The sequence below is a fragment of the Euprymna scolopes genome, chromosome 6, assembly GCF_053919585.1.
Source record: "Euprymna scolopes isolate OS-2025 chromosome 6, ASM5391958v1, whole genome shotgun sequence".
Classification (NCBI taxonomy): domain Eukaryota; kingdom Metazoa; phylum Mollusca; class Cephalopoda; order Sepiida; family Sepiolidae; genus Euprymna; species Euprymna scolopes.
This window is the reverse complement of record NC_136487.1, coordinates 76,812,898-76,829,250: the sequence shown is the minus strand read 5'-3', so window position 1 is coordinate 76,829,250 and position 16,353 is coordinate 76,812,898. Positions and strand designations below refer to the sequence as shown.

The window sequence follows — 16,353 nt, the reverse complement described above, 5'->3', positions numbered from 1 at the left end:
AAGTTGTTTGACTCGTTGGTCTAGTAGTCTTCATCAATTCATAGTTTTAACACCTCATTGTAATACAGCTTCCTATTCTAGTAATTTCTTTTCAAAGACTGCAAAGTTGTGGAACTCTCTTCCTGCTCACTGTTTTTCTCTTCCCTATAGCCCTAGTGTTTCCAAGACTAAGGTTAATAGGCATCTCCTGTCTTTGCAACAATCAGCTTTCGTTCTTGTCAGCTCCTTACATCAAGTGGCTTCATGCCTTGTATTGAGCAATTTCCATAAAAAAGGGGAGTTTTATGATTTCATGCGCGATCGTCTTGTTCATTCAAAATTAAAACTATCTACCTAGCTCCACAGCTTCTGTTGTGTGTGGAGGGAGGAGGAAATACTCTGTGGTATCAAATTATATAAATGGAACAAATGATTTATGGTGAAATGTTTGTTTGTTTGTTGTGTCCAGAATAAAAGATAAAATACATTGTTTTCTACCGTAAACAATGACAGAAAACTTGAAACATTTCTTACCGCTAAACGTGTACTTGAAGAATTCTTCACCATGCACCAAATTGAACCGGCATTGCAATGGGCTTTGGCCTAATGAGAAAAAAATCAAAAAGAAAAACGAATCAGCATAAAATAACTAAAATAAAAAATAAAAACAAACAAAAAATACAATCGTCTAATGACAATGCATTACGTTCCTGAATTTTTTAAACAAGTAGAGAGAATTTTTATTATTTGAACTACTGTTCTCATCTGGAGTGTTATTCTCACAACGTTTTGGATGATGTAACATCCAACCTTCTTCATGTCTATCTTGTGGAAATCATTTAAGACTTCTACCCGATATTGGCTGATGGAATGAGAACATGCTACCACTATGCATTAAATAAAGGGTTTCATTCAAAATTCCATAGATTCCTGAGTTTGACAGAAAGATCCCGAAGTTCAATGATACACCTGAAGTAGGTCAGAGGTTACATCAGCCAAAACGTTGTAAGAATAACACTCAAGACGAGAACAGTAGTCCAAATACAAATAACACAGACAACTTAACAACCTTACTTTTTAATTCATAAAAACACTTTTTTTTTAATTTATTACAAGGACATTTCAAAATGTTAAGAATATGTTACAATGCACTTCTATTTCTTCTTAGTGTTGATATTCAGTTGACTCTTTTCTTGGGACACGGAGTTGGAACATGTTCATGACAATAATTTTAACTTGAAATATTCCTTATTCCTCTAAACTTACAGTTGCCCCATTACTATCCAAGTTTTATATGACAGTCTAAATTTACTTTTCTTTTCTGTTTCATTTTATTTCAGTCGAAGTTCTCAGAAACCAAGGGGCCCACTTTCTGGGGCTAACAATCTCTATATGAGATACATAGATATTCGAATATTCCATTAAAGCTCTCCTTCAGATCTCAAACACATCGGTAAAGAAGTTGAGAACTTAATTTTCCCCAATTGATCATTTAAATATGTTGTAGTATATCTTTATTGTGATCTCTTTGTCTTACTGGATGGCAAGACAAGAATTCATCTAATCTGGTGGAGCATCCAACTTTGTGTTGTTACTTGAGGTAACATTTCTTGGAGAAGGTGCATCATTCTTCATAAAAAGTCAGTGTAGGTTTGGCCATAGTGAGGAGATCTTATTTTGTTTGCGAATACTTTGTAATTTTGAATATTTAGTCAGGGTTTACTTCTAGGGAAAAATATCCTCATGTCAGGTTGTCCTCTACATAGAGATCTTAGACATTTAAGGATAGTGTCTAGCAGACATTCAAGGTCTCTCCTAAGAATCTCTGAGCGAATGATTATTCAAGACACAGATAGGAAAAGTTGGAAGTCACGTGCCATTTTGCTTGTGTCGCCCACCCCGATGAGGTTGTCATCAACTGATCCCTTCATGTTTTAAGCAATCCATAATATTGCTTCGGACAGACTGCTTAAAATATGGACGGAATCAGTTGGTGATTACCTGATTGTGGTGGTCGACAAACAAGAAAAATTGGAAGTCCTTCATGAAATGTGACTTCCAACTTTTCCTGTCTGTTGACATTTCACTCATATCGACCAGAAAAATCAGGTCATCACTAAGTGATTCCTTCCATATTTTAAGCAGCCTGTCCGAAACATTCAAGTTCTCTCCTAAGAATCTCTCAGGGAATGATTATTCAACTTCAAATGTCAACAGACAGGAAAAGTTGGAAGTCACATTTCATGAAGGACTTCCAATTTTTCTTGTCTGTCGACCACCACAATCAGGTAATCACCAACTGATTCCTTCCATATTTTAAGCAGTCTGGCCGAAACAACATTATAGATTGCTTAAAACATGAAGGGATCAGTTGATGACAACCCCATCGGGATGGGCGACACAAGCAAAATGGCAACAGACAGGAAAAGTTAGAAGTCATTCACGAAAAGTCTAATCTGAAGCATAAAACAAGAAGACGAAAAATGAAAATGATAAATCTTTTCTCCAGGGTTAATTCAAGTTCTGAGCCTCATCCAGAAAGAATGATTGGAGTTAAAAAAATAACTGATTACAAAACATAGTTATTCAATAACTTAATATTAATTCTGGTTTGATGAACTGAAGTAACTGTTTACCTAGATCACTTTATAACTAAAAATGTTTGGTTCTTGTTTAGAATCCCTCCTACACGAAAAAACAAAAAGAAAATTCTGTATGATGTGCGACCTCATGATGTAATGAAAATATCATACTCAAAAATGGCATAAATTGATCAAGTAGTTTTATTTTTAACTAAAAAAAAAATCAAATTTTACGAGTAAGAGCCGAGCGACGGTCACACACCATCTTGAAAATAATTTCAAGAAACAAGGGAGATAACAATAATTCAAACTTGTGAGATTTTTGTTGTAATGCCTATGCATTCCTATTAATCACTTAAAATGATTTTTTTTATAAAAATAAAATTTGATCACTTTACATGACTTTTGGAATATGATATTTTCGTTTCATCACAGACACGCACATCATACAGAATTTTCTTTATTTTTGTCTTTTAATATAGAGGAAATTCTGGACAATAACCAAATGTTCCTGTCCATTCCAAATAAGATTTATAACTTTTTGAACAAACATCATATTGCAGCAAGACTGGGTATGAGTTTGTAAAAATAATGTTAAAATCAATTTTTTTTAACGTAAGGTGAAAATTCCATTAGAAGATCAAACTAGGGTTACACATAAGGATTATGAGGTCAGAAACAGGAAGTCCAAATGGTTTCATCAGAATGATGACGATAGCAGGATCTTCCTCTTTGGCAGTTGAACTGAATTGGTTCAAGCATCTTTTTCATGGTTCCATTTATTTATCTTTATTTTTTTTTTTCAAAATTATTTTTATTCATAATAAAAATATAACAGTTTCAAATATAAGAAAACATTTGCATTGTTTAAGTACAGAAGAGGAAAACAATTTTTAAAAAAGCATTCAAGAAATTCTTACCTTTGGTGCCAATTTCAGAAGGTCATATTCAATGACTTCCCCAGAAAGTCCAGCAGAGAAGAGACGATTATCAACCCAAGCTAAGGCTTCCACCGATCGGTCAGGGTCACCTGGAATCACTTTTTCTTTGTACCAATTTCCAAGAATTTCTATTGAACCATCCATCCTGATAATAATAAAAAAAAATCCTGTTAAAAATGAATCAATATTCAACTCTACAATAAATGGTACTTGATGAGTATATTGGAATTAAGATTTCTTTTTTTTATAATTATTTATCTCAAAGCATATTGCCATTGAAACGTAAGGAGCTACTGTTATTAGGAAGCAGATTTAAATGGGGCATCCTAAGTGATGAGTTGTGTAGCAAGATGGTTGTTAACATTACATTTAAATTTCTACATTTTTTTACTATTATTTATCTCAAGGCATACTGCTGTTGAGACATAAGGAGATTTAAATGGGGCATCCTAAGTGATCAGTTGTACAGCAAGATGCTTGTTAACATTACATTAAAATTTCTGCATGTTGGTATAGCCAGAGAAACAAAAAGCTAGTAGGAAATCCAAAAGGCAAACAATCTGTAGAAAAAAGCTGTTAGAATAGAAAGTTTTCCAACATCTGGGGGATCTCTACAGTGACAGAGTGGAATTTTTTTGCAAACCAGCTTGGACGGGACTATTCACATTAAGTAGGTACAAGTGTAATAAATTCATCGGAGAGCATTCTATGGAAGTACTTGTAAAACAAGCACAGAGATGCAACATCGCAGTGATGGGACAGGGACTGGAGTTTGGTAGACAATGCAAGACTATTTAAGTTAGAGACTGCTTTTTGCACTCTGTGAGAGAGAGAGAGAGAGAGAGAGACTAATAGTCGATGCATCAGCCCAGATATTGCAACAATAGTTCATGCATGGTGGCTTTATAATATAACAATATAGGATACTGGCAGATGTGGTCTGACAGGGGTATAACTATTCATACAAAGATCAGTGTCTATCAATCTTGTATTATCCCTGCTTTACGCTTCTGAGGCCTGGACAACTTATGGTAGACACATAAAAGTCATGGAGAGAGTGGACCAGAAATTCCTGAGACACCTTCTGGGCATCAGGTGGAGCACTTTTATATCTGATATGGATGTTCTCATGCGGGCTGATGTACTTTGTATCGAGAAGTTGATTATACGCAACCAGATGAGGTGGGCTGGACATCTGACAAGGATGGACGACGATAGATTGCCAAAGCGCCTGTTCTTTGGTGAAATTACACAAGGAAAGCGTCCATAACATAAACCGAGGAAATGCTTTAAGGATAGCATCAAAGATAATCTTAAAGTTCTTGGTATTGACGTGTTCAGTTGGGAAAGTGCTTCCGATGATCGTAAAAAGTGGCGCTCCTTGGTCTATCATGGCTGTGATAGTTTTGAGAAGAAAAAATATGAGCATGAAAAAATGAAGCGTGATATCCAGAAGAAAAATCTGTCAGATATATCAGGTCTGTCAGAGGATTTCATGCAGAACCACATCTGTGATTTATGCGGTAAAATGACTTTATCTAGGGCTGGCCTAGCTAGCCACAAGCGTTCACATGGAGATCAATCTTTCTTTGATGGGGAAAACATTGCAGGGCACAAATGTTCTGTTTGCTCTGTGGTCTGTAAATCGAGTGGAGGCCTGAAGCGTCATATGAGCGTCCACAGTAGAGCAGCACCAGTTGGCATCCTTCAATCTCAGCTTAAGTGTGACCTTTGCAATAGACTGTGCAAGAGCAGGGCTGGTCTGAAGAGCCACCTTCGTTCCCACAGAAAATAGGAAATGATGCATCTTGATCACATCTCCACATGTATATGTGTGTGTATATATGTGTATATAATTTAAAAAAAAAAAATAAATGAATATTTCAAAAATACATGAAAATGATTGAGTAATCAACAATAAAGCAAGGGAAAGATGGTCTTCTTTTGTCAAGAAGTGACAATCACCATCACCATATATATATATATATATATATATATATATATATATATGTGTGTGTGTGTGTGTATTTTAGCAGCAAGTCATTATTTAAGCATGTCTGATTGAACACGACAGATTTATTCTTTTTTCCGCTTTTTTTGGATATCTTTTCAATTCGCCAAGCGGTCTTTTTTATTTCAGCTGGCATAGTGTATATTATGGTGGCCAAAAGTTGTTGTTAAACCATATTCTTCTCAAGCGCTTTCTATCGGTACATTCGATCATCATCAGGAGCGATTGTTGTTGTTTCTCTTTCTTTGAGGCCTGGCATATTTATAGTTAGTTTGTTGTTGTTTTTTTTATTGGTTATAAACTGCACACGAAAACTAAAATTACTATAAGCCATACTAATAAAAAAAAAACTACAGCCCCTTATTAACCAGATCTCTTTTAATACAGGGATAAATATACTAACTGTATTCAATAACTAACAATAAATAAACTAAATAAATTAAATATAATATAAGAAAATCAAAAAGAAAAATAATTCACTCCTACCCACCTGCACCCACCATTATAACCAATAAAATAAAAATAAAAATTTTTAAATAAATTTTAAAAAAATAACTGTAAATACACCAAGCCTCAAAGGAAAAAAAAATGACAACAACAACTGATGTATCGATAGAAAGCGCTTGAGAAGAATATGGCTGAACAACAACTTTTGGGTGCCATAATATACAACATGTCAGCTGAAATAAAAAAAGACCGCTCAGCGAATTGAAAAGATGTCCAAAACTATATCCATCTACATCTCAATAATAATAATAATCTTGCAATGGCCGGGAGTGCTAATACAGGGTGACCCAAAAACAACGGGCCCCAACTCTAATTAGGCCCCATTTCTTAGTGTTTTGTTCGAATAAAATGAAACTTTGGTCATAACTAGTTTATCATATTCAAAACATCACATCAAAACACTAGGGTCTTTGGCCTTTTTTTTCTCCATTCTACAGCATATGTTCTAGATGGCCTCCATTTAGCTTCTGTTTTTTTGGGGGGTCACCCTGTATATAACAGATATATCACTAAAACCATAGAATTAGGGAATAATTTAATTTTACATAAATTATCATCTTTTCTAATAAACTAAATAAAAAAAAACATCTTTGTTGACTCTTTATCATAGCATGACAGATTACTTTCTGAATTCATTTTAGGCAACAGGGTAAGTCTGAAGTGGTTGTTTGACTTGCTTCTTGCTTCTCCTCACTACTTGAAATGGTTTCTCTTATGAAATAAGCTGATATACCTATTTCAGAAGTAACGCACTTACCCAGAGACTATAAATAAAGTCTCATCTAACATGTTATTGGGCAGCAATTCATTACAGTTATGGCTTGCAGAATCATGTGTACTTCTGTAACATTTTTTTACTAATACACTTTTTGTTAACTATATCGCTGTGTTAGTCTTGATTATTACTGACCTACAAAGTTGGCAGTTTTGTTTGGGTGTTAGAAAAATACATGTTTTTATTTGCTAGCTTGTGTGATGAGAGTGAAGTATTATATATATATATATATATATATATATATATATATAAAATGAAAAAAGAATTACGATTAAGTTTACAAAGATAATCCAAAATAGCAAACTTAAAATATATTATAAATATTAAAGACTTAATATTTATAAAGTAATCTTAACTAGATTTAAGGACAGTCCACTTAATTTGTGCTCCCTTTTTGAAAATTAAATATGTTTTTATAGGCACCGCCAAAAATGGGCGAAAAATCAAGTTGTTGTTGTTTTTTAAAACGAAATTACACCATTATTTCTGAGTAACTTTTTTTCTCCAGAAAGATAAAACCCTGAATTTTATCATATAGAAAGCAGAATAATGTAAAACTTTTTCTACTATTTTTAATTAAATTTTAAATGTTAAATTTTTCCCAAAAGTTAACAATTGACATTTTTTGTCTTGCACAAAAAACGTATATAAATAGTTAAAAAAAAAAAAAAGGTTTTTGAAAGAATTAATCTGTTTATTTTTTGTCTAACTAAGATTTAGGGTGATTTTTCTATGAGAATATGCAAAAATATTATAATATAAGTACCTGGATTTCAAATAAGTTCACTTATTCATATAGGCAACCAGTTACTTCACATTAATTTGATACAATGTTTACATTTGTACTTGATAAAAAGCAAACTACGGAAGACCAAACAGGCCAAAAAAAACTTATTTTTCAGTGACGAAAATTTCAATGTAGGCTGGCCAGTACCAGATGGGAGACCATTTTGATGAGTTTGGTTTTTAATGTGTGTGTGGGTTAGGCTCCCCAAAATGGGGGGAGGGCAATTTAAAGCAGAATAAAAATTAAAATTGACCCAATCTAGAAAGATTTCTCCTTCATTGAACAAATTATTTCAGCACATTTGGTCCACCATAGTCGAAAGGCGGCAAATGTTATCAAACGGGATCGAAAAAATGATATTTTTAACACAAAGGGCACAATATTTATTTTTTTTGTTTTGTATTGATTCTTCAAGCATTCCTTGTTTAGTAATGGTCATGCATTATTCGGCTCGTTAAAAAAAAATTGTTAATTTATTTATCAAAGATTTTAAAATGGCTTTTTTCATATAAATATTTAAAAATTTTTTTTTTTTTTGCTTAATTTAAATTAATTATTTTACTTAACATATTCACCGAATTTCACACTTCAAAACAAAAGCAGGATAATTAAACACAATCAAAGTTCTGATATTCAGACATCAAAATAAGGTATGCAAACAAGTTTTTTTTTTGTTTAATCTATAATCCTGTCCCTTCTTTTGTTCAGTTTCAGATGATTATTTTAAGCATATTTGGACCCCCCCCCAAAAAAAAAAACAGGGGGGGGGTGTAAGCAAAAAGAAATATATATATAAATATCGTTTATAAAAAATAAGTGCACTGTTATAAAGTTCATTCATCGCTTAATAATCACTGAAAATTTCATATTGATTGGATAATTACCTGATTTTTGGTAGATTTTTAAAAAGAAGGTCTGTCAAAACGTACTTACCTGCCCTCTCCCCAGTCTTGGCAGTGTCCATGTTTCTAACTCTTCTTAAAGTGTTTTCAACATGTTTTATTAATTATATATACATATATGTGTGTGTGTGTGTGTGTGTGTGTGTGTGTGTGTGTGTGTGTGTGATAATATTTTTATAAATAAATATTTAACAATTATTTTTATACCTACAGACCCAAGTGTTTTATGCTTACATAATCTTTAGTATAGGAAGTGAAAATTACAGCCAGTCAGGAGATTTGAACCTATTCACAAAGTCAACCATGACTCTGTAGGCTAGCATTCTTCCTCCAGGCTACCAGCAATTAACACAGGAATTTAGGAGAATTAAGTACCTATAAATGTCATTAAAGCAGCATTAGTTGGCTTACTGGTAGTTGCTGAAATATACATACTTAGAATTACAATTTCTATATGTAACCAAGCTAAATAAATCAGATGAGAGAGCTTCAAACTAGAAAACTAAAGGTTGTTTGTTCCGGATGCATAACTTAGGCTTAGTCAAATGATTTTTCCCACCAGGCTACAAAAATGGCTATGGAATTCATATAATTTTGTTTTTCATTCTATGTTTTTATCTGCATTAATCAATTGACACATTATTATAACAGACATTTATCAGATTTAATATATTTTTTCTTAATTTAGTAATCTTTAGTGTCATGCCTGTGATACATCGTGAAAAAGATGCATGTTATAATAATCAGCCACCCTCACTAGGATTTGTCCGGGGGGTGGGATAAGACAATCTACCCTTTCATATCCTCACTCACACAAAATAAACAAAAATGTTAGTAACTTACCGTGACAATGCCAGTTTTCGATTGGTCTCATTATAACAAAGTTTTGTGACTCCTTGCGGCACATAGTTAAAAAACCGGACTTGATGAAGACGGAAATCAGACATAATTTCATAGATTTTTTTTGTTACACCTAATGTTACAAAAATAAAAATAAAAATGAAAAAGCACTTTACATGATTTATGCATTATAACTGAGGAGTATATATATATATATATATATATATATATATATTTAAAAGAGTGTAGCCATCAACAATTGTGGGTTTTTTTTAAAGGTTTTCATCATATTTTTATTTTAAAATATTTTTATAACGCGTTTCGAGCTTAGGGTGTGCTCTCTTCAGATATTTTCGTAAAAAGTTTTTCTTTAAAATGGGAGTTTGTGGATATGCCTCCGCTGATATTAAATATGTTTTTCATAGTGGCGTGATGCGTGTGTTCAGTGTTTAGACGTTCTGTCTCCAACTTCAAGTGTTTCACTGTGACCGGTCAAAGTTAGTTTCAAAGAGTGTTTTTTAGTCCATATGGTGAAGGTTTTTATGGCTTCTTTAGGGTTCTTTTTTAAAAGGCTTTCTTTCCCCATGTATAGCATACACTCACACACAATCCCATACGCATACATATATATTCATGTACATGTACACATGCACACGCATACAGGCACACACACATACACACACGTACATACATAGAAATATATGTAGGAGCATACATATATACACATATACATACCCACCTACACACTCACACACGCACTCGCATACATCCACCGCTAACAATTATTTTTATTTTTTTATTTTTTATTTTATATATATATATATATACATACACTTTTTTTTTTTTTTTTTTTTTTTTTTTTTTTTTCCCTACCAAAACACGCATGTATATATGCGCTTAATCATTCAGACATATGTACACGCACCCACACACACACACACACAAGTAAGATGGAGAATAATAGGTAGAAGATATATATACATACACATACACGCACATGCACACATATATGTACACACATATATATATGTGCACATACACTCACAAACATCCACATACTATGCAGGCACATACACATACACACACATATGCACACACACAGACATATGCAGGGGCTCACACATACGCGTATATCCATATTCACACGAACACATTTACCCACTCATACATGTGCATACATATGTATATATACATACATACACACATACATACGGATGTGTATACACTCATCCACCCACACACATATATATATATATATATATATACATGGGCACATGCATTCACAATCCCACACACACATACATATTCATACATCCCACCTTATGTATATATTGGTTGCAGTTTCCTTTCCAATCCATGCACATATGCATACATGGATTCGGTCACCCAAACATAAGTGCACGCATATATACAAACAAGATGTAGCATAGATAACAGATGATATATAATTATATACACACGCATACACAATCATATGTGTACACCCACGCACATACACATATACACACGCACACACGCACGCACACACACATATATACGTTTAATTTCTAGTTGTTTGTTTAGTTAAGAGAAATGGTACTGTACTGGGTATGGGCGCGCGCACCCGCGAAAGTGTGCGTGTGCCTTATTGTGCTTTTTTGTTGTTTCGTGTGTGAGGGTGCACACCTACCCAAGCATGCATGCGTGTAAGTGTATTTTGTGTTTTGCCTATTTATGTGTATAATTATGGAGAGACGTTTAAGGCGGGGTTAAACTTTGTTATGAAATTTTTTTCTTGAGTTAGCAAGTAGAAGTAGTTGTCAGTTTGGAAGATGGGCATTATCTCGAATCTGCCTCCACTGCATGCGTGTATGTGTTGTGATACATGTAGGTGTCTATTTTCCGCGATTTTGATGTTGGATCGGTGTAGGGCTACTCTATTACTAAGGTTTTTTGTAGCGCCTATGTAGGATTTATCGCATGCTGGACATTTTATTACATAGATTACGTTTTTTGAGGTGCAATCTAGGTTTTTTTTAATTTTGAATGTTTGTATGGGGTTCGCAAATGTGTATGTGTTTCCCTCTAATATTATGTTGCAGACTCCACATCGTTGTTTGTTGCATTTTGTGACTCCTTTTGTTGCGTCTTGATTGAGTTTGGATGAGGTAAGAATGCGTTTTAGGTTTTTGGGTTGGCGTTTGCTTTTTATTATTTTTGTTGTTTTAAGGAAATTGTTTAGTTTGCTGTTTTGGTTAAGTAGGACGAGGTTTTTCGTTATCTCTGTGAAAAGTTCAGGGTTGTTTGTGTTGTGTGTGGAGACGTATGTTAGGATTTGTTCTTTGTTTCGTTCTTTAGGGGTTCTCAAATCTTCTACTGGTATATTTGTCGCAAGTTGGATCCCTTTGTCTATAAGTTGTGATGGGTATTTTCTTTTTCTTAAATTTATTCGTAGTTCCTTGAGTCGGATTTTTCGAAGGTTATTGTCCGTGATTATGGTGCAGATTCTACGTGCTAGGGTGTAGGGAATTGATTTTATGCAGCTTTTAGGGTGGTGACTTTTAAAGTGTAGGTATTGTTGGGTGTCTGTAGGTTTGCGGTAAATGTCTGTGATAATGTTATTGTCTTTAATCTTTATCAGTATGTCTAGGAAAGGTAATTCTGTAGAGCTTTGTTCTATGGTGAATTTAATTTTTGGGTGTAGGTTCTGGAGTATGGTGTGTAAGTCTGTGATGTCCCACCTAGATTGCACCTCAAAAAACGTAATCTATGTAATAAAATGTCCAGCATGCGATAAATCCTACATAGGCGCTACAAAAAACCTTAGTAATAGAGTAGCCCTACACCGATCCAACATCAAAATCGCGGAAAATAGACACCTACATGTATCACAACACATACACGCATGCAGTGGAGGCAGATTCGAGATAATGCCCATCTTCCAAACTGACAACTACTTCTACTTGCTAACTCAAGAAAAAAATTTCATAACAAAGTTTAACCCCGCCTTAAACGTCTCTCCATAATTATACACATAAATAGGCAAAACACAAAATACACTTACACGCATGCATGCTTGGGTAGGTGTGCACCCTCACACACGAAACAACAAAAAAGCACAATAAGGCACACGCACACTTTCGCGGGTGCGCGCGCCCATACCCAGTACAGTACCATTTCTCTTAACTAAACAAACAACTAGAAATTAAACGTATATATGTGTGTGTGCGTGCGTGTGTGCGTGTGTATATGTGTATGTGCGTGGGTGTACACATATGATTGTGTATGCGTGTGTATATAATTATATATCATCTGTTATCTATGCTACATCTTGTTTGTATATATGCGTGCACTTATGTTTGGGTGACCGAATCCATGTATGCATATGTGCATGGATTGGAAAGGAAACTGCAACCAATATATACATAAGGTGGGATGTATGAATATGTATGTGTGTGTGGGATTGTGAATGCATGTGCCCATGTATATATATATATATATATATATGTGTGTGGGTGGATGAGTGTATACACATCCGTATGTATGTGTGTATGTATGTATATATACATATGTATGCACATGTATGAGTGGGTAAATGTGTTCGTGTGAATATGGATATACGCGTATGTGTGAGCCCCTGCATATGTCTGTGTGTGTGCATATGTGTGTGTATGTGTATGTGCCTGCATAGTATGTGGATGTTTGTGAGTGTATGTGCACATATATATATGTGTGTACATATATGTGTGCATGTGCGTGTATGTGTATGTATATATATCTTCTACCTATTATTCTCCATCTTACTTGTGTGTGTGTGTGTGTGGGTGCGTGTACATATGTCTGAATGATTAAGCGCATATATACATGCGTGTTTTGGTAGGGAAAAAAAAAAAAAAAAAAAAAAAAAAAAAAAAAAAGTGTATGTATATATATATATATATATATATATATATAAAATAAAAAATAAAAAAATAAAAATAATTGTTAGCGGTGGATGTATGCGAGTGCGTGTGTGAGTGTGTAGGTGGGTATGTATATGTGTATATATGTATGCTCCTACATATATTTCTATGTATGTACGTGTGTGTATGTGTGTGTGCCTGTATGCGTGTGCATGTGTACATGTACATGAATATATATGTATGCGTATGGGATTGTGTGTGAGTGTATGCTATACATGGGGAAAGAAAGCCTTTTAAAAAAGAACCCTAAAGAAGCCATAAAAACCTTCACCATATGGACTAAAAAACACTCTTTGAAACTAACTTTGACCGGTCACAGTGAAACACTTGAAGTTGGAGACAGAACGTCTAAACACTGAACACACGCATCACGCCACTATGAAAAACATATTTAATATCAGCGGAGGCATATCCACAAACTCCCATTTTAAAGAAAAACTTTTTACGAAAATATCTGAAGAGAGCACACCCTAAGCTCGAAACGCGTTATAAAAATATTTTAAAATAAAAATATGATGAAAACCTTTAAAAAAAACCCACAATTGTTGATGGCTACACTCTTTTAAATATACATTTTTTCTCTCGTTGGAACTACACAACCATCACTTTAAATATATATATATATATATATATATATATATATATCTGTAGAAATATATTTTCTTATAATATATACCAATCCTTATTTAAGAAGGTCAATGTAATTACAGAGCAATATAGTGAATAAATGACAAAAAACTATATTCCAAAATTCATGATGTCGACCATCTTAGAGTTTATTCCTTTAATTCAGTTGACATTTACAATTCTTGACAGTATCTGTTTCATAACGCAAAATCAATCACTTAATTATTATATCAATCAATGAATCTATTATGCCCTTAACTCATGAGAAGAAATAGCAACAATCAATCCGTCAAAATGAAATAAAGTGTGATTTGACATGATTAGAATCCGAAAATTGGGAGAGAAGCTGCAAATACCTTTAATATGTTTCCATTATTCCATTTTGAATCTCCAGGTTAAAGAATCGATCTTATTCTTTTAACACCCCCCATATATATATATATATATATATATATATATATATATATATATATATATATATATATATACTATTAGGATAATGCAAAGCTTAACAAATTGCTTTAGAGCTTACATAGAGTATCAATAAAATAAGTAAACGACAATATAAAAATATATACTAATATATATAGACATTCGTTTATTCAATAAGGATGACACATCAATTAGGGGTGTAGGATAAGTAAAACTCTTTATACCATGGTATTTTGAAGCCTAATGCTTCTCATCAGAAAAGGAGAGATGTTAGGTAACAGAACAGGGATGCAACATCTAGCGATAGCTACATTAGGAGCGAAATAATTGTGCAGTGAGAGGCAAAATATTGAAACTGTTTGGGATGAGAAGCATTAGGCTTCAAAATACCATGGTGTAAAGAGTTTTACTTATGCTATGCCCTTTATTGAATAAATGAAAACATATACATTATTGAATTGGAATTCATTATTGAGAAGAGTATTATTTTATTAATTTATTTATTGCGGACTATTATCCTCATCTTTTTTAGTTGTTGTTTCACGATGTTTCGGCCCTCTGGCCTTCGTCAGTGGTAACCGCGATGGGATAGGACCTCTGAATCTCCTAACTGCATTCTCAGCAATTACTGCCATCCATAGTTGTTGTCGTCTCACCACGTTTTGAGTAAGATTGAAACCGCTATCTTCAGACAATTCTTACCTGAAACCGTAGAAATTCAACGGGTTTGTATTACTGTACACATAGATTCGAAAAAGTTATCAAAAAACAAATATATAACAAATAAATGTTATCAAAGGCAAGATAAGTTACTTTTCTACCTAACTAGATATATTTTTCGCGTTTTTATTCAATGTAACATGTTTATTCAGCTCGAAAAGCATACAGTGTTTACCGATGTATTGGAAAATTCAAAATAGCGGCCGACACTCTCTTTAACACGGTAAGTTCAGGAAAAGATGTTATAAATAATAAGCTAGACAAAATACTGTTAGAAATTCGCTCATTATATGTTACCGTGACATAAGTTGACATATATTCGGTATTTTTTTAATAGTATTTTGTCTAGTTTATTATTTATAACACATTTTTCCCAAACTTACCATGTTAAAGAGAGTGTTGGGCGCCATTTTGAATTTTCCAATACATCGGTAAACACTGCATGTTTTTCGAGCTGAATGAACATGTTACATCGAATAAAAACACAAAAAATATGTCCAGTTAGGTAGAAAAGTAACTTATCTTGCCTTTGATAACATTTATTTGTTATATATTTGTTTTTTGACAACTTTTTCGAATCTATGTGTACAGTAATACAAACCCTACAAACCCTTAGCATCTTTCTCGTACGAGTGTGTATTAAAAACAAACTTATAGCGTTATTATTTCAGCACGGTCCCTATTCTCTATACGTAGCTTATATAGTAATAGAGTTAAACTTAAAAAGAAAGGGTAACGTGTTTAATTCAAAATACTCAGCTCCTTCGTTTTATATATTACAAACACAACTATATCACCACGTGTTTCTGGCATCGCAACATCTAAATAAATACAAAGCATTTTATAGTGTTGCTTCATTTTAAAACACGAAAACCTAAAAAAATCTAATCAAACCCATTTTCGATAATGATCGTAATATTTTAGACAGTTTTTAAGTTGTAAATATAAGCTTTTCTAACAAAAAGGAAATATAAGAGTTACTTACGCACATGGAATAAATATCCGTTTGCACTTCCGGTAGAAACCGGTGTAAATTACCCTGTGTGAAAATAGTCCGCTGCGAATATTATTATTTTTTCCTCGCAATGTCTATTCTCGGTTCCTATATTTAGAATTCGATTTAAAAAAAAATGCAATCAAATGTTTATGGTGTACGTACTTGTTACGGAACGAAGATGGCACATTTCAAAAATCATATAAATTAATGAAATAGTTATTTTTTTGTTTCTGTTTTTGTGGTTCACATGTTACAAGCAGTAACTGGTACCCACCCATATTTTTTTGGATTTTCGTCTTTCTTTTTCAATTT

General features: G+C 33.4%; 1 protein-coding gene across 1 annotated transcript in view; it reads right to left on the bottom strand.

Moving 5' to 3' along the window:
• Window positions 1-16,114, bottom strand: part of LOC145277716 (U3 small nucleolar RNA-associated protein 4 homolog) — an 80,394-nt gene extending 64,280 nt beyond the window's left edge. Inside the window, exons 1-4 of the mRNA XM_080129415.1 lie at window positions 16,030-16,114; window positions 9,328-9,457; window positions 3,482-3,647; window positions 514-582 (exon numbers count right to left, since the gene is read on the bottom strand). Coding sequence (XP_079985541.1) covers window positions 514-582; window positions 3,482-3,647; window positions 9,328-9,431 — 339 coding nt within the window. The 5' untranslated portion in view covers window positions 9,432-9,457; window positions 16,030-16,114. The remainder of the gene's footprint in view (window positions 1-513; window positions 583-3,481; window positions 3,648-9,327; window positions 9,458-16,029) is intronic.
• Window positions 16,115-16,353: the final 239 nt, after the last annotated feature.